This window comes from Lineus longissimus, chromosome 18 (genome assembly GCF_910592395.1).
Source record: "Lineus longissimus chromosome 18, tnLinLong1.2, whole genome shotgun sequence".
Classification (NCBI taxonomy): Eukaryota; Metazoa; Nemertea; class Pilidiophora; order Heteronemertea; family Lineidae; genus Lineus; species Lineus longissimus.
This window is the reverse complement of record NC_088325.1, coordinates 15,652,368-15,670,852: the sequence shown is the minus strand read 5'-3', so window position 1 is coordinate 15,670,852 and position 18,485 is coordinate 15,652,368. Positions and strand designations below refer to the sequence as shown.

The window sequence follows — 18,485 nt, the reverse complement described above, 5'->3', positions numbered from 1 at the left end:
TTGTGGCCATAAAGAATTTTCCTTCCTCTTTGAAGGGAGAGTGAGGGGCACCAGCATGAATGGCCTATGGTGAAATGTGTTGAGTAGCTCGACTGAAGAAGGTCACTCTCTAGTGAATGCTTCCACGATGATAGAACGGGGGAAAACTGAGTAGACACCATGTTCGGCAGCAATGAGTCGGAGGTTTGAGCGAAGACTCTCCGCGCATGCAGTGTCATCTCACGGAGGTCACTGTACGACATGCACATGGGACTACCATGAGGAGATAGTCTACGCCTCGTTGTCGGCCGAAGATAATCGTGAAAGCGAATGAGAACACACTATTACGTTTCAATTCAAAATGTTAAGCGTATTTTGTGTTCAAGATCCGGTGCATTTCTATTGATCTTATCAGATTCACAACGTATACTCAGTGGGGAACACAACAAAGAGAAACATGTTGTCTTCTTTGTAAGATCGTTTTATTTCCTTTACAATTTTTTAAAAAGGTAAAAATGATCGTACATAAAATGTCGGTAACATGTTGAGAATGCTATCAAAAATATATGGTACTACCTAATGATAATAATACTGATAATAAACGTGCAAGTACGTGCGTGTGGTGGTTTATTGAAATGTGTGTAGATCCCACAGCCACAAGGTTAGAACATATATGTCTATCCCTATCCCACCAACCCTTAGGCCTACCCAGCCGACCATGCACCTACCCACTCAGCTTCTCCCCACCCCACCCAGCTGATCACCAACCCACTCAGCTCCCCTACCACCCACCCACCCAGCCGACTACCTACCCACACAGCTCAGGTCTGCTGGACTTGGCTGTCCTTATGCATTTCCCTTTCGACTGATTTGCTAGCCCATTTTCTCCAAATGGTCCTTGACCATCCTTTTGCAGCGGCAGCCGCGCTTGTAAGAAAGTGTTCTTAAACGGACTGATATTTCCAATACAAAGTCCAAAGTTTGTCGCAGTTTTATATTAGAAATATTATTTTAGCTCAAAATAGCCTAGATATCGCCACAACTTGGAGTTTTCGTATCAGATCGTTTATATTCTCGTGTTCTCCTCACCCAAAGGCACCTTCACATGGTTTTCACTGTCATCATGGGACTCCCCTTCTTGGGCCTCTTCAACAAAGTCGTCAGGCAACTCCCAGTATCGTCTGTCTGAGAACATGTCGCCACCGCTTTGGGGCTCGAAAAGGGGGATCTTCATAATGAAGCCTGGAAGACAGTGAATTTGCAATCATGAGAATGATTTGTTACAACCGGACTCAGTCGTGGGCCCCCAAGCTCCATCCTTGTTGACTTGACGCTGGGCTGGCGAGCAAGGACATTACCGAATTTCACTTCAAATTGTTGCCCTCTCTAGAGCATGTATTGAAACCGCCATTTGTCACTCAGTAACCAATGCAATCGAGGTAAACAGAGCAAATAACATTGTAACAAGCGACCTCATTGGCTTACCCGTGAGTATTCCTCCAACGATAGCGAATCCAAGCGAGAGTAACAAAGCGAAGACTTGATTGGCTGCCTGCATTCCAGCGCTGCGTCCAGAGCCGCTGTTGATGCTGAGTACCTTCTGAATCTCGAGGAGTTGTGTGGTGTTGGCGGCGGGGGCTCGGGCGGGGAAGATTTCGTAGAGACTGGAACAAATATGGTGGTAATTACATGAACTGGGGGACGTGTATGGAGAAGGAGGGCTCATTTGAAATAATACATCTGTGTACCTCTAATCCAAATCGCTTTGTGGTGTTTCGTTTGGGCGGGAAAACACTACATGTGCATGTCAACTGAGTATCAAGAAGGTAACGTGCTTGGAGAAGAAGGTGCCATCTGTAGGATTAAGACTGCATTATGAGCGAAAAACAGCAATAAGTCAGCCAGTTTACGTGCCAGTTATGTGAGTGGTGTACTCTTGAATCTATCAAGTGTTTGGATGGCAGGATGACAAATAGACGAGTAGGGTGATTTTCGATGGATGACTTTTGCACTTGGGAACGAATGCAGATGGAACCGCAGTATTAGTTGAGTGCCTGGGATAGAGGGATTACGGTCCACCCTACTTGGTTTGAAGTGAACCAACCTGTATCCATAATTCTTCTCGACAGCGAGGGAAGCGACGATGGTCCCGATGATTCCGGCCAGCAATCCTGGCATGCCGTGAAGGTTGTTAACACCGCACGTGTCATGAAGCTTCAGGCGTCGGGCCATCACAGGCTGAAAATAAGGGACCGCAAAATTACACTTAGGCTACACCTCTGGTAAGCAAAACAGGATGGAGAAATCTTTCTGGAGTGTGGCTCAAGCGCACTTCATATATTGCAGGAAACATGTGATCTACACTTCTAGTTGGAGAACGACTCACCGAGAGGTACTTGTATCCCAGTACAGACAGCGTCCCGGCCAGCATACCGATGATCATAGCACCAAATGGACCGATCATCATGTCAGCAGAGGTACCAACAGCCACGCCCCCAGCCAGGGTGGCATTCTGGATGTGGACCTGGGAGGAGAGAGGTAGAATCATTTGATCATTCAAGGTATTCAATTGATGCAGAATGGCGCCCCGGGCCAGGATGGCATTTTGAGTGTACAGGGAGGAGGAGCTTTATTCAAGGACGAATCGTATAACGTTTTAACGATTAGACCTCGTATGCCACACTGCTGAAAGACGCAATGGACATTGTCGAAGTGACACAGGTGACCCGCTTTGAAGAATCATATCCAAACGGCTTCTATCTTCAATCAGCTTTTACTTCGCAATATGATGAAAGACAAGGTTAGAAGTAATGTTCCGTGGCCACTCTATATGTCTCCATCCGAGACAAAGGACTCTGGGCTTTCCAAGGTTGCAAGAGAACATAAGGATCAAGTGGACCTATCCTCCCTTACCATGTCGAACTTCTCTTTACACACGGCGGCGGAAACTGCGAAGGCAGTGACACAGCAGGCAGCCAGGGCGAAGTAGGTGTTGATGACAGCTCGGTGCTGGTCGTCTCCCGGCGCCAGGGCGCTGTTGAAACTGGGCCAGAACATCCACAGGAACACCGTACCTGCCGAGAGAGAGGGAGGTTATTGCTGATGGAGGGGAGAGGGGGGGGCTAAGGCAGTGACACAACAAGCAGCCGGTCATCTCCCGGCGCCAGGGCGCTGCTGAAACTGAGCCAGAACATCCACAGGCACGCGGTACCTTCCCTCGCCCCATCATGGCCCTCTCGTGCCCCTTGCTGGCCCCTTCAACAACTCACCGATCATGGCGAAGACATCAGAATGGTAGACAGAGCCCTCTTTCTGTGACTTTTCCACATCACCATGATATATCACCCTGGCAACGGCGATGCCGAAGTAAGCTCCGAACACGTGGACATACATGGAACCACCAACATCTACAGCCTGAAACGCAATGGAAATGTCAGCAGTGGTGTCGCCTCCAAAAGAGTCGGAAGAAGATTCTTCCGTGAATATTTCTCAGATTCTTGTTTTGAACCTATATGCCAGCTAATCCGAGCTAGGTTGATAGTTCGGTTTATAACAACCGCCACAATCATCAGTGATTCGAAGGATGCATCTTAAACTCAATCCTACCTTGAACATATAGAGTCCAATATACTCATTGCCAGTGAAGAAGATGATCTCAATGAAGGCCATGATGATGAGCTGCAAAGGACTGGTCTTCCCGAGGACAGCACCAAACGAGATCAGGACGGCGGCTGCGGCAAAGTCAGAGGTGATCAGGCTGCCAGGAAAGTGAAAGAAATATAGCGAGATCACAACAAACGAATCTTGCAGAAGCACAAGCTGTGTTCTATTTCACCATCAGTTCTGTTGATCGGTTTTCGAAAAAAAATTTTCTTGAATATACCAGGTCATCATGTCACAAGCTGGAAACAAGCTCTTCTACATTTCGTGTGTACACCACAGACGTCATCAGGATATGAATTGATTATTGTCAATCGTAGATCTTGCTGAGATCATTTGGATTTTGTTCAGTGGTGAATCGTCTCTACTTACTCTATGATAGTGAGGGCATATCTGCCATGATCGAGGTGGAGGAACGCTGTCAACAGCGTCGCCCACTGGATGACGAACGCAGCTATGAGGAAGTTTAGACCAACACTTCCGAAACCGTATCTCTTCAAGAATGTCATCAGGAAACCAAAACCGACGAACATCATCACGTGGACATCTTGGAACACTGTAGCGAAAGGATGGTTTGGTGGTTCATTATGGGAAAGTGGGGATGCCTTATTTAGACTGAGTAGGGAAAAAGTTATCGTGCAATTGCAGTAATGTAGTGTTTCATCAACTTCTAATGAGAAACCTGGGAGTTCGTACGATGCCTCGAGCGTGGACGATGTTCAATAGTTCTCGTTATGCAATTAGGCCTGGGTCACAAAGGGGCCACTTCACTCAGATTCATTATTCAAGCACCCTTAAATTTTCGCCGCCACCAGCCCTTGCACTTACTGCGAGTTGCTATCTCTAAGGTTACATCGATCATAAACCTGGTAACCAAGGCAGCCTAAGCTACGGTTGCCAAGATACGTAAGTCACGGGCCTGGTTACTTAGATGTCAAGGTAACGTCTGCGCTTGCTTTCAGTTGAGATGTTCCATTTGGTATATCAGCGGTATCGTCCTGATTACATCGCAATAAACCATTCCTTCCCATGCCTTTTTGTTTCCTTGCGAATATTAGGCATTCGCAAGGAGGATGAACTAACCCTGTTTAGTCAGGATGGCCGCACCTCTGCTACTCGCTAATTTGGCATTTCTCCATCTTTAAGTACTGAACATTAACCAATTAGGCCATGTTGACGGTGTCACTCATTGAAACCACTCGAGGGGCTTCCAACGAGACATACGATCGAGTCACGTACTCGAAATCTTTGAATTTGAAATTTGCTAAACCGCACTAGGCTTTGTCAAACCACAAACCCACAATGCGACTTTACAGATATTTCAACATTTATAACTGGAAATTGATGTACGAATTGGCTTATCATCACGATAAAGAAGGCCTATCATACCACCATTGAAAGGTCTATTGATGCTAGTTTGCGGTTGAATCAGTACAATACGTTATCCAATCAACCAACCGTTCAATATTCTTTCTCATTTAATTCGTAACTGACAGCGGCTATACAATCTTTACAAATTGACGCCATCATAATGATGTACGATAGTAATCCGTCCAACTACAGTGGCAATATTCAAATCCGTGATAAATTAACTCGACAATGATGTGAAGATTCAGAGTTGATAAGTATCATGAACAGTAATGTCAGGGGGTGTCAGGGGGTGCCAGGGGGTGTCAGGGGGTGTCAGGGGGTGTCAGGGGGTGTCAGGGGGTGTCAGGGGGTGTCAGGGGGTGTCAGGGGGTGTCAGGGGGTGTCAGGGGGTGTCAGGGGGTGTCAGGGGGTGTCAGGGGGTGTCAAGGGGTGTCAGGGGGTGTCAGGGGGTGTCAGGGGGTGTCAGGGGGTGTCAGGGGGTGTCAGGGGGTGCCAGGGGGTGTCAGGGGGTGTCAGGGGGTGTCAGGGTGTGCCAGGGGGTGTCAGGGGTGCCAGGGGGTGTCAAGGGGTGTCAGGGGGTGTCAGGGTGTGCCAGGGGGTGTCAGGGGTGCCAGGGGGTGTCAAGGGGTGTCAGGGGGTGCCAGGGGGTGTCAGGGGGTGCCAGGGGTGTCAGGGGGTGTCAGGGGGTGTCAGGGGGTGTTAGTCATTTCCCACTCGGGCTGGGTGTGCATGAAGTTTACACTGGCTTTCCAGTTAGAGGCGCCAGATACTAATTGATAATACATCAGAAGCCTTACGTTAGAAGAAAATGTCAGACAGAGTTCTCTCTCTTGACCGGTCAGAATGTACTAAAACATCCTTATCATACCTCGAGTTATGTGTTACCGCGACATTATAAATTTTTTTCTTCATTTCAAATGCGAATCTTAAACATTCCTCTGGGCAGACATTCAAGTGCCATTAACTTACAGTCGTGGAAGACGGTCAGATGAATGATTTAGATTCTTACCAAAACATATTTCAATTTGAATAAACCTGCATGTTTGTATTAACAATGCCTTTCAGACCGCCGATATTTACTGCTTTTATACTGCAATAAACCATATCCGAGAAAAAAAGATATGCCGGGTTCAGTACCTTTGTACCCGAGCTTTTGAGCCCCGAAATCATGCCATGCCGAGACGTGCTGGGCGCAGGGGCAAAGGTGTTCGCGTTCAGTTCAGCCAACCGCGGTGATTTTAAAGTAAATGACTGCTGTTTTACAATCAACAATCAACAGATAAATGGGAGCTGAGACAGATTAACAAAATTATCATTCGTCAGTCCTTTTTCCCACCGAAAAGTTATTCTGTGACGTCATAAAGTCGTCTGCCGGTTTCAGCCAGTTCTCATAGTACTTATGAATTGGGCAATGTGTCTCTTGTTAGCCGTCACTCCAACCAAGCGCAACATTTCTCTCCATGAAACTCGTTAAAAAATTTCAATACATCATGTTTTTTTCTTCCAACGACCGCTTTGTCGCTCTCCGACAAAAAGTGCTCTTGATCAGACTTAGGAAAGAATCGTCGCAAATTGCTATTTTTTTTCAGTGTTAATATACACATTCATCAAAATATCATCTAACAATACGGTACATTTGCGTGGCATTTATCAAGTCCCCTTACCCAACCTTTCTCTGAACTTCCTATACGTCCAAACAGACACTCTATAGCTCTCCAAGCCGTTTCTGGTACCAGTGATGTGACGGCCATGTTGCAGTGAATATACGCGCTTATCCTGTATCTCATTGGTGGTTTGCGAAATGACTGAAAAACATGGCCGCACTTACTTGGGTACAACTCCTTGACGATATTCTTTTTGGGGTCGGATCCGTTCTTGGCCAGGTCCAAGCTGTTGCTGATATGGCGGGCGTTTGCGGTGGGATCATAGTCGATGAAAATGGCGAACAACACGATGAAGATGATCTCAAAGACTATAAGGAAGGCGGTCAGTTTCCCTCGTCGCCAGCCGCAGTCGTTGCCAGACCTCCCCATACTTGATCGCTCTTCCTTAAATGAAAAATAAAGGAACTTTCATTATTGTGTGTGTCTGATTGCATCCTCTGCCATGAATTATGGTAAAAAATTGATTGCGGCTAATTTGTCATGCAGCAGATGAAAAAAATTTCGAGTCCAAATATTTTTTCCCTTGTTTTTTTCTGCTCAAAATGAAGAAACAATCATCAGTCCAAAAAAAATTTTGGCTCTGAAAATTTTTCAGAATTTTGAACTTGTGAACAAATCCAACTCTGAAGGATGAAAAAATTTAGAAACATCATCAGCCCCAAAAGTTTTTTGACTTTAAAAATTTTTCTGAATTTTGAACTTACGAAAATGTTCAACAATTTTGGAAAACTTAATCATGCATTTTGTCCCCGGACTTTGAACTTCACTAACGCGACCATTCAACCTCGATCCCACGACTTGAATGGTCTTGTTACCGGGGTTCCACTGCACATACATGATAAGTCAATAAAAAAGAAATTACATGTATATCAATAAAATCTGAATATAATAAAAATACAGAAAACAGAAAAGGCCTACCTTTTCCGCCTGCATTCGGAGTGTGTTACTCTTACTGTTGTACTGAATGTCCTCCTATATCACTCAAAACAAGTAACGCAACCCAAGGAACGCGCACCTTCCGTATCTAACTGAGCGCCAACGGCTACTGAGACGCCTCGAATATCAGCCCAGGCCAAGCGCGCAACTCGGATCGCCCGGTTTATTCACAGTTCACCAAGTTGGCAGATTTCAGAGAGCTGAAAATCTGGTGTGTTTATGCATTGTTATCTGTGATATATGACTGTCTGAATTCTCCTGGTGACATTTGGCTTTTGATCTAGTTCACTGATATATCGATTCTCTCTCATGATTCGCTGATAACATGATATGGACAGGCACAACTGACCGATCATTTTAAGGTCTCCTCGGTCACACGGGTGATGGCTAGAATATCTAGTTTTCTTTTTAAGCTTTCAAAACACTCTTTTTAAGTCCATTTTTGGAAAACGTGTAATGCACTGTTTAGATAGCCTAGAGTGAAAGGCCCTGGCAATCAGGATGATCAGCTCCCTGGTATCTGCTCTACAGACACATCAACAGATGCGCCGGTTTCCCCTATCGTGACGTCATCGCATACGTCACCACCTTCTCGTTGTTCTTGAACTATCATCATTGCCGTGAGGTGTACTGGTTGTACACGGACTTCACCAAGCAGATTATAAGTCTCATCGGTGGCAAGCTTTCGTTCGTCGACCGGAATTCGGCCAGAAAGATTTCCCTTTCATTTGCACAAAACGGGTTACAATATAGGTATAATCATAATAGTTATACTTGCTTTGTACTGAGCGAATTAGAGCGTTTTAATGTAACGGTATTTGAGTTGTAAGCAGTGTTATGAGCACTGAATCGAGATTGAAAAGAAAAAGCCAGCACGAGAACAAAAAGCGATATAACAATCTTGGCGGTATAAATCTGCGATAAAGCTGGCGCTGGGTGATGAGCGTTGGTTTGTTCTGACAGATGGTTTAGTTAGGCCTATACCCAGGTCTGAACGCACCTTTCTCTGCAGGCCTATTTTGTCGGCGCGCTCGTGGTCGGAGTAGGCACAGCAGGCAGAGACTGTGTGGTTGATTGAACGGTGCACGGTTCCATTGCAACATAGCAGGCCCCCACGATGGCGTTCTCGAAAGAACTTCTCCGGAATCGCGGGAAGTTCACAGGCATCGTGCTCCTACTCCAGGTCGTCTTCGTTGTGTTGTTCGCCATCTTCGTGGAGTATGATGACAGCGCCAACGCCAGTCACGACAAACACAGCAGGGACATCAACCTCGGAGGCTTTGACCCGAGTGACAACCCAGTGTCCGCGCTTTACCCGAGTAAGTACATGTATTGCACTATGGCTCCGCATCGCAAAATGCGTGGTCTCACTGTCCAGTATGGCTATTATCTGTGTAATCAGAGTGTAGTTCCTCAGTCTGATATCATGTAATAAAGCCGTTACTGCTGACCATCGGTGAACTTTGAGCCAGATATGTTCACCGATGTTCAGGCTTTGGGCGGCTTGACACGTGCCATTTTGGGTGTTCTCAATTCAATGGAGGAATATACCGCTTCTTTGCGCCGGGGTTTTTTATTGAAGGTCTGGTCGAGCCTCGCAGTTCTCCGAGTATAAATAAGGACTCACGGCGGTTGCCGAATGACAAAATACAATAGAGCTTCCTTTGGCTATGACAGCAGTATTGAAACTGTCGCACCATAATTTGGTTGATTAACATTGTCACTCATACTTACGAGTGTGTCCTTCCGCACCATCAAACATCTTTGCCAGCTATAATTTCGATGATCAATTTCTCAAAAAGCGCAACAGACCTCTTGGATCATTAACGATTTTTTTCCGAGGTGTTTAGTTCACTTATGCTTCGTTAAAGGGAGCCGATCACGGGCTTCGATTTCAACACATTCTGTCAATCATGTTCCAAAAAGAAGAAAAAAGTAAATCCTGGTCGGTGGACATCTAAGGTTCATCTAGGTTTATGACAGGAAATTGCGCCATCCTACAAAATGTGGTGTCGTGACCTAGTTAATTTGCCATGTCAATCACATTTAAGACCGTGTCTATCGGCTCATCAAACAGATCATCTCGCTTGAGTTCGCCTTGGAGTTCAATTAGACCTACATTCTGATTAAAGTCTTCGCTGCGTTTGGACAAGTAGTCAAAAAACCATTAAAAACGATATGGTGACTTCAAGATTCAATGATGGGGATTGATGTCCACTCCTTCATAGTTTAAGCCTGAACCCAGAATTTCTGATTTATACCTAGTAAAAGCAATGTTGCCTTTTATTATTCCAGCTGTGTTGAATTTCACAGTTCGATCGTCATGTTTTAAGAATTAACCAAGGAAAAAACCCTGAGAGACACTTGTGTCCCGCGTTAAATTAAGAGGAATAATTGCAACGTATTCGATTTTCTATAAACATGTCAATCCTATGTTGACAACCGGAAGGAATTCGTTGATCTTCTCCGCTGGCCATTTGACTTGGCGGCTAACTTGACTGACGAACATCCAAGTAATTTACATGTTTAGCATCGTTTCATATTCGTCATGATAGGCTGCTTGGAGTGAGCAGTACAATGTATATACATAATAGCACCAGTAGGGCTTCTCCAAATCATGTTTGACCTCGCCCGCGCCGTTTTTGCAAGGGATCTGTCACGACGGACTCGGTACTTAGGAAGATGACTGAGATGCTAAGAACCTGGACTTGCTTCGTTGAGTCCGGAGCTCAGGATTCGATTCTCAGGGGCGGTAGGCCCATGAATCCCCTTTAGTGCAGCGTTGTCGATCTGCTAGATTTTTGAGGAGAATTTTAAGTGTTTACTCCGCGTGGTTAAAGTGGCTTGTTTTACCCATATTGTATCGTCACAAGTATTTGATAAGTTACAGCGGAGGTGACATTAATCAACCCTGCAGAGTGAAGTGGTCAATACTCAAATTCTGATAAGAATAAGTTGACAAGATAATAATGCATTTAAAAATACACCAAAGTTGAGGTTCGTCGTGAAATCAAGGTCAGCGGCTCACGAAGAGTGGCACTCACATGTTGGTGACTTTACACATGAAATGCATGTGTTGAACAAAATATCATATTTCATTATCGAACTTCATCTGAAACCTCAAAGTCGAATTATCTCGAAACACTTACTTTGCCAGAATCCGACAAAAAAGCCTAATTGGGAACTAGAATCTGATTTGACAAAGTTATGGAAATACCAACTGAACATAGATTTCGGCAAGAGTGCTGTGTGTCGACTGATCCAATCACTTCAGTACAACGCAAGACAAGTTGAATCGCAGTTGGTCGCATTATACCTGCGGAGTGGCAATGTTTATATCGAATTGCCAGTGTGACAAATGTAATCAATAGTGTCAACGAACGCACCACACCTTTAGCGGGACTAGCATTTCTGCCACACTGCAGAAATAGATTCTTTCGACGCGTTTTGTTTCACCCTCATTAAAATTTGTAAACGGAAAACACTTTAAAAACCAATGCAACAGACATAACATGGCCTACCTTGTTCGGTCCGGGTCGTCCTCGTATTTTCCCCGTGAAGAAGGCTGAAGTCTGACAGCCCGGTCATCAGTTCAGTCTTTTATATCAAGGGTCACAACCCATATGACCAAATATGGTAGCCGCTGCCTTCTTCTAAACGAAGGTGTGTTCAGTGAAAATATGACAGCTTAGGCCTATTTGAACGTAATATTGAATCTTAAGTTGTAGGAAATAACGCTCAAGACCATCTCGGTACCATGCTTGAACCCAATCTTGAATAGGTACTAGATACCACTTAGATAGTGAATATTTAGTTTTAGAATTTCAGGCTCTATGTTTTTTCAAATTCAAATACATGTAGTATCTCATCAAAAACCACAGGCCAATGGGGTGTGTTTGGCAGTCATTGCTTCATATAATCTTCCAGTCTCTCTCTATTGATACCAACTAATAGAGGTCACAAAGGTCAGGGGTTGGTGTCCGATAAGGCGGCAAGGCCAGTGACCTCTTTTCGAACAGGACGGTGACCTGCTTTCGGCAACAATGTCTGGTTGTATAGAACCATGACCAGCCTCCTTTTGCTTGCAGTGTTCCAAGATGTCCACGTGATGATGTTCGTCGGTTTTGGTTTCCTGATGACATTCTTGAAGAGATACGGTTTCGGTAGTGTTGGTCTAAACTTCCTCATAGCTGCGTTCGTCATCCAGTGGGCGACGCTGATGTCAGGCTTTCTCCACCTTCACCATGGGAAGATACTCGTCAATATTGTCAGGTAGGTACCGGTAGTTCTAGAGGTCACCACTAGGGTGCCGTCAGCAGCCAACCTGAGATTCAGGACTCTTAACTTTCACATCATTTCTGGAGTAAATAGGACGCGATTAGAAGATGGCTAGAGAGAACAATAACATGGCTCAGTGGTGGTCTGCATTTCTAGTTAAATATGATAATATGCAACATCGAATATGTACCCAGACTTGATAACATGGCAGTGCTTTCCTTTCCATATTCAATTCCAGCCTCGTCTCTTCCGACTTCGCCGCCGCAGCAGTATTAATCTCATTCGGTGCCGTGCTGGGCAAGACAAGTCCCCTCCAACTCATCACCATGGCATTCATAGAGATCGTATTTTTCCAAGTGAACGAGTTCATTGGACTCAACTACCTCAAGGTCAGTACGCATCACGTGATATAGGTCACGGCCAGTGCATCACGTGATATAGGTCACGGTCAGTGCATCACGTGATACAGGTCAAGGTCAGTGCATCACGTGATACAGGTCAAGGTCAGTGAATCGAATGATGCTGCTCAAGGTCAGAGCATCACGTTCAGGGATCCTTGCCTGACTGGTGAGTGGGCTCTTTCGGGCTCCCACTGGCCGTTTTAGGAACCTTTTCCACTTCAGATGGCTCAGGAATGCAGGCGATTCATCCTATATTAGCTTAAGTCCCGATGGACTGACCCAGAATGATCAGTCCTAATTATTAGACATACTTCCATTTCCTGTGTTTCTGGATCTTATCATTCCCTTCACTGTTAACCCTTTAATGATAGTGACCAATGATTAACCCTTAAAGTATGTAATAGCCCCCACCTGTGTTCATAAATGTTGCGACACTTTACCTTATCAACAATTCATATACAACATGTTGTTTTCCTTCGCAGGTTTTGTATAACATATTAACAACCAGAAGTTAACGCCAGTAGCACGATTATAGTACTGGTAATTAGGCCTTTATTCCTGACCCACCACTAAATGACAAATTATCAAGAAACCGTCAAAGAGAAGTGCTCCTTGATGTCACAATATTATCGGTCATCTTTCTGTCACTCTGCGGGGGGTCGGACGCGGGCAAGGCCAGTGATTTGTGATTTTATCTTTCATCAAAATATGCCAGGGCAAAAGAGTCAAAGGTGTCAGTAACGAGGCGGCTTCGATTAGAGCCAGTTATGTAAAATGTTGAACAGATTTGCAAGTCAGATATCTTAAAACCGGCTGCCTGTTGTTAGAATAGCTGGTCACTCATATGGGCTGGACCTTAATGCCCGGGACCTGATCGATTAGACGTCAATGCAGTCCGTTTCGTCATACTGATCGTCTCTCCCTAGCGACAGGACGAGGCAAGTCCACTTTTTTAGGGACGAAATGGCCCGGACAACTGCAACTGGGACTTTGATCCCTGTCACACCGGTAATCCAACTGAACTCTTCACTCCCCAGGCAGTTGACGTCGGTGGTTCCATGTTCGTACATGTGTTCGGAGCCTACTTTGGTATCACAGTCGCCAGGATTCTGTTCAAGGATGATGTCCACAAGTCAACAAAAGAGGGCTCTGTTTACCACTCGGATGTCTTTGCTATGGTTGGTAGGTATCAGTACCTTGAGCAGCGGTTTGCAGACAATATTGCAAAATATTATAAAACATTGTACTGAACATTGGATGTTCTGGCCCAGTTGCAACAGCGCGTTATCATCAACACCTGCATCGCCCCGCCTGCCTGTTGTCTCACCGTTTAGTGCCTTCGCCCCCGCCCCCGCCCCAACCCCATCATCAAAAACCTCCCTCTCTCTCGGCAGGTACGGTGTTCCTGTGGATGTTCTGGCCCAGTTTCAACAGCGCCCTGGCGCCGGGAGACGACCAGCACCGAGCTGTCATCAACACCTACTTCGCCCTGGCTGCCTGCTGTGTCACTGCCTTCGCAGTTTCATCTGCCTTGGACAAACACGGCAAATTTGACATGGTAGGTAAACTATAGTGAGTAGGGGACTACTTGATTCATGGTAACGAGAGTGTGTCGATTCAGGTTGGCTTCGATGGGCTACAATAAGTGTCGGTATTGGCGGCCATCTTGCGAGTATGATGCCTGCTTTTAAGCATTCTGAACTATCAGAGGTAATCCGTTCATAGCCTCCCATCATACCTCGGAAGAAGTACATGATATTCATCTATATATCGCGCGCCCATGTATACAAATTGATTTTATTCCGCCGTATTTAATGTTCTGTATGTAAGTACGGTAAAAAAAAGACTAACATATGGTGAACCCAGTCTATATCACGTTTACCGCACTTTTTATTACCTCTCCGTGGCTAATGTCTGCTGAATTTCTACATAGCTTTGTTCATTCCTTCATATTTATCTATTTATTTATTCATAGCCTAAATTTTTCAACATCACGAGGATAATAAACTACATAATCATCGATTGCGCTATATATACCAACAACTTTATATTCTATACATGGTTTGCCCTCATTATCTTCTTTGGACACTGCATAAGTTTCAGCGCAAATATTCATATTAAATTTTTATTATTGTGATTTTTAAATGAGACACAAAAACGCACGGTTGCCGCGACAGGCAATAGGTCACCCTTCGTGTGGAGCGAAGCGCTATTAGTGAACATGAGCCGAATGCAAGCTGTCACGGGTTGGTGTCATTGAATCCAGGCATTGGCTGTAGGGGAGTCCAAAACCTGAGTGTCAACATGGCTTTTGAATAGCCCCCTGCAACATTGCATTAGTTAATCTCAGAATGGGAACTGCTCCCGGAAGCAGGAGTGGGGTCTTCTGATTGGAGGTTGTGTTTGCAGGTGCACATCCAGAATGCGACCCTCGCGGGAGGGGTTGCGGTAGGAACCTCCGCCGACATGATGATCGGAATATGGGGTGCCATGGTGATCGGAGCTGTCGCTGGGACTCTATCAGTCTTGGGTTACGTTTACATTACGGTAAGATACGTATAGAGAGGTTTAGCAAGGCCCTAGTGACGCTTCTGTCGGTGGCTAAGTTCGAGTTTCGTTGTCCGTTGCAAGTTTCATATTTCATGATACTGTGATCGAAAGGGACAAACATGTGACTTATTCATCTCATCAATGATGAACTGAGCAGTTTCGAAATCAGAAACACACACCTTGAATTTCTGTAGTACGAAAGGTGACTATCATGGCGAGAACGAGGACAACATTAGAGTAACTAGACCATTCCATGGAAACCGCTTGATTATCACTTGCTGATGGTACCACCATCCTTCGTCACTGGGTGGCTGCAGTAGCTAGTTAGTTTTTGATAGGCAGGTGGCCGGTTTGCTTCCCATCAAAAACCAAGGAGCGACATCAGCGCCCCTGTGGCAGATCTTGGTGGGCCCATTACTTGGCCACTTTACTTGAGCAGCATCCCAAGTCAAAATAGTGAAATCCATTTGGTTTTAACAATCGTTTAACGTCCGTTTGAATGTCACCTCCTTTTCAGCCCTTCCTTGGCGAGCGCCATAAATTCCATGACACGTGCGGCGTCAACAACCTGCATGGAATGCCGGGAGTTCTCGCCGCCATTGCTGGCGCATGCGCTGCAGCTATGGCTAGTGTGGACCAATACGGTCTGAGGTTGGTGCATTCTTTCATTGAAATCATGGTCGTTCTTCCTCCATAGTTCCATCAATACTTCTGCCCACCACAGGATGTTCACTACGAATGTTTGGGACACTGTCGCGGAATACACTAAGATTTTAGGATTTTTATATTTATAAACTTCCGATGGTTTTGGCTAATCAAAGGCCTTCAAACCTGCTTCACCGGTACTGTCTTTAAAATCAAACCAATCACGTTGGAGTATATCTACGAAACTTCCCGTGAGTGTTGTTTCTGAAGGTGCTCAATTCAATCTGATTCAGTAATGTAATCACTAAGATCGAGCACTTGTAGAGTAACCCAGTCTCCTCTAGTCAAGGAGATTTCAGGAAAAACAACGCTTCTACCACGTGATAAGCGTGCACTGGTACAATACCGTGCACTGTGGATGGAAAACCTAAGCAACCGTAGACAATTGCAAGACCTGGCGATTGTTTTCAACTGTGATTCTCCTTTTCAGTTTATACCAGATCTTCCCCGCCCGATCTCCCGGAGACAACTCTACCGCTCTCCGGGAGATCCAGGCTAACTTCTCCGCCATCATCCCGGGCGACAACCGGTCTGCCAGCGTCCAGGCTGGGTTCCAACTGGCAGCATTGGCCTTGACTCTCGCAATTGCTATTGTTGGTGGAATTATCACAGGTAAGGAGGGTTTCATAAAGACGTGGGGGACGTATTCTGACGGAAACCCTGGATAAGGAACTTTGTGCTGGTAAAGTACAACAAGACTGTACGTAGCGTTAACTTAGGTACAGACTAAGATTTCGTGTATGTGCTTCCTTGCGTCGTTGAGTTGTGACATACATGTATTTCGGTAAAAAGACGAAAACTTTGATGTTTCAGGTTTCATCCTGAGACTCGGCATGTGTGACCAACCAGCCGGAGACGACATCTTTGATGACAAGCGTCACTGGGAGGTCCCGGATGAGGAAGAGCACGTATTCACACGAATCTCCATCGGCGAAAACGGAAAGGAGCAGCAGCAGGCGTTGCTTAGCGACAAGGAAACGGAAGCTCGTGTTGCTACTAGCAGCAAGGGAACTGAAATGGCGGATGTCCATGTACAGAGCACTGATGAAGTGTAAGGTCAAGGCCAAATCATCTCCAATCGCATTCTGTTTCCTGAGCTAACATTGTCCATTACCTCGCCAAGGCGTGAAGGTTGATTCGAACGAGGGATGACAACAATATAGATGCCGCTACTTTTGTAACAAAAAGCCTGTTACATGGGGGTACAGGCTGGAGCTAGGAGGGTCACATGGTAATCCTCATTTGACTAGTATACCCAGGTTGAGGTTGATGTCGTATGTCTCGTACATATGTAAATACAATGTAGTTTCAAAGTCTTTTGAGAGAGTAGCGGCCCCTATCGGCGACCAGGTGTAGTTTATTCTGGCCTACCTGGCTTCTGTTTATATGTAGTCTCCCTTTAAAACACGGCAAACGAAGAACAATACCATACAGGCACAGTTGCACTGTTTTTAAATGCATGGCATGACGTTTTAATCAAGTCTGTTTCAAGCTGTATTAAACACTTTACTAGTCTATGTATCCGAGTCTTGGGATAAACCCTACAGTATTTTGTAACTTAACCTTTGTATCGTGAATGGCATCTCGGACATTTGTTGATGAGGCTGATTAAACTGTTAGTTAATCGTCTACATTGAATCTTGGTTCACTTGTAGGTGGCGCCACCGGACGCACTGATGCATGGCCTGTCTTTGCCGACCTTCGATCATCTCACTTGGGGACCTTGCATGTCACTAGAAATGACCCTCCACTACTATTCCAGCAAGCGTGATAAACTGACTACAACATTGGTTGTGGGATTGAAATGGTTACCGCATTGATTATATTGGGGGCTTGACACTGACTTTACATATGGTTGAAATGCCTACAATACAACAGTGTTTGTATGGATGATTGACCTGGCTATGAATACAAAAGCTTTGTTTGAATAGATGATTGGTGTTGGTACGCTAGCAGCTGTTACATGATCAGGGCTCTAACCAGGCCTAACATGCAATTCACTAATGGGTTTGAGCTCCTTCTTACAGATCTCTATATCCTCCCTCATCCTCCCTCATTTGAAGATGCTTAGAAATACATGTAGATATCAAGCTGTCTTTTAGTGGCTTCAGGTCGGCCTTTAGGTCAATGTGAAACCGCCACTGTAAAATTGAGCATGGGAGTCGGTGGCTAAACCTTCAGAAATTGGCCTTCTCTCCGACGACCAACCCAGACAACAACCCTGCCCCTCTCGTGCCCGGTTATCACTAATGTTTCATGCCATCATTCCCGTATTCCTACCAGTCTCTGATTGTCACCACACTCTGTCAATAGACAGTGGTATTCCGACTAGTCTCTGTCCCCACCAGAGTGGAGACAAGATCCAGCTCTCCTCGCCATCTGAATGTGACCGCACTCTGTCAATAGACAGTGGTATTCCTACCAGTCTCTGTCCCCACTAGAGTGTAGGCAAGATCAAGCTCTCCTCGCCACCTGAATGTGACCGCACTCTGTCAATAGACAGTCGTATTCCGACTAGTCTCTGTCCCCACCAGAGTGGAGACAAGATCCAGCTCTCCTCGCCATCTGAATGTGACCGCACTCTGTCAATAGACAGTCGTATTCCGACTAGTCTCTGTCCCCACCAGAGTGGAGACAAGATCCACCTCTCCTCGCCATCTGAATGTGACCGCACTCTGTCAATAGACAGTCGTATTCCGACTAGTCTCTGTCCCCACCAGAGTGGAGACAAGATCCACCTCTCCCCACCATCTGATTGTGACCACTCTCTGTCAATAGACAGTCGTATTCCGACTAGTCTCTGTCCCCACCAGAGTGGAGACAAGATCCAGCACCAGTGTGACCTATCCCACGTGTAGGTCCCCAATGTAAACTCAGTCGGACGGGGACGGCCCTCGTGGCGGATAATTCACGACAACCACAACTACAAAAAAACACGTGG

The 18,485-nt window shown here is 45.6% G+C and overlaps 2 protein-coding genes across 4 annotated transcripts; one reads left to right on the top strand and one right to left on the bottom strand.

The window, feature by feature from the left end:
* Positions 1-455: 455 nt before the first annotated feature.
* On the bottom strand, positions 456-9,538 carry LOC135502502 (ammonium transporter Rh type A-like). 3 transcript variants are annotated; one of them, XM_064795402.1, is made up of 10 exons: positions 9,345-9,538; positions 6,839-7,058; positions 4,012-4,195; positions 3,586-3,736; positions 3,249-3,393; positions 2,893-3,053; positions 2,366-2,503; positions 2,084-2,217; positions 1,465-1,643; positions 456-1,221 (listed from the first exon to the last, which is right to left on the bottom strand). In XM_064795402.1, the coding sequence occupies exons 1-10, from the start codon at positions 9,363-9,365 to the stop codon at positions 1,046-1,048; spliced, it is 1,509 nt and encodes a 502-aa protein (XP_064651472.1). In that variant the 5' UTR covers positions 9,366-9,538; the 3' UTR covers positions 456-1,045. The 3 variants fall into 3 exon arrangements, with proteins under 3 accessions (XP_064651472.1, XP_064651473.1, XP_064651474.1); XM_064795403.1 differs by lacking the exon at positions 9,345-9,538 and adding an exon at positions 7,593-7,851; XM_064795404.1 differs by lacking the exon at positions 9,345-9,538 and adding an exon at positions 7,379-7,398.
* LOC135502501 (ammonium transporter Rh type B-like) lies at positions 8,589-17,472 on the top strand. The gene is made up of 10 exons (XM_064795401.1): positions 8,589-8,929; positions 11,699-11,882; positions 12,127-12,277; positions 13,327-13,471; positions 13,684-13,847; positions 14,699-14,836; positions 15,357-15,490; positions 15,975-16,156; positions 16,358-16,595; positions 17,200-17,472. Exons 1-10 carry the CDS (start codon positions 8,728-8,730, stop codon positions 17,219-17,221), a joined length of 1,560 nt encoding a protein of 519 aa, XP_064651471.1. The 5' UTR covers positions 8,589-8,727; the 3' UTR covers positions 17,222-17,472.
* The last annotated feature ends 1,013 nt before the right edge of the window (positions 17,473-18,485 follow it).

Bases quoted from the DNA above. Each gene is read 5' to 3' on its own strand.
- LOC135502501 (XM_064795401.1), top strand. From the start codon at position 8,728: ATGGCGTTCTCGAAAGAACTTCTCCGGAATCGCGGGAAGTTCACAGGC. The intron at 11,883-12,126 runs GTAGGTACCGGT...ATTCAATTCCAG, and splicing joins ATACTCGTCAATATTGTCAG to CCTCGTCTCTTCCGACTTCG. The intron at 16,157-16,357 runs GTAAGGAGGGTT...TTGATGTTTCAG, and splicing joins TGTTGGTGGAATTATCACAG to GTTTCATCCTGAGACTCGGC.
- LOC135502502 (XM_064795402.1), bottom strand. From the start codon at position 9,365: ATGGTGCGGAAGGACACACTC. The intron at 3,394-3,585 runs GTAGGATTGAGT...ATTGCGTTTCAG, and splicing joins TTGGACTCTATATGTTCAAG to GCTGTAGATGTTGGTGGTTC. The intron at 2,504-2,892 runs GTAAGGGAGGAT...CTCTCCTCCCAG, and splicing joins GTAAAGAGAAGTTCGACATG to GTCCACATCCAGAATGCCAC.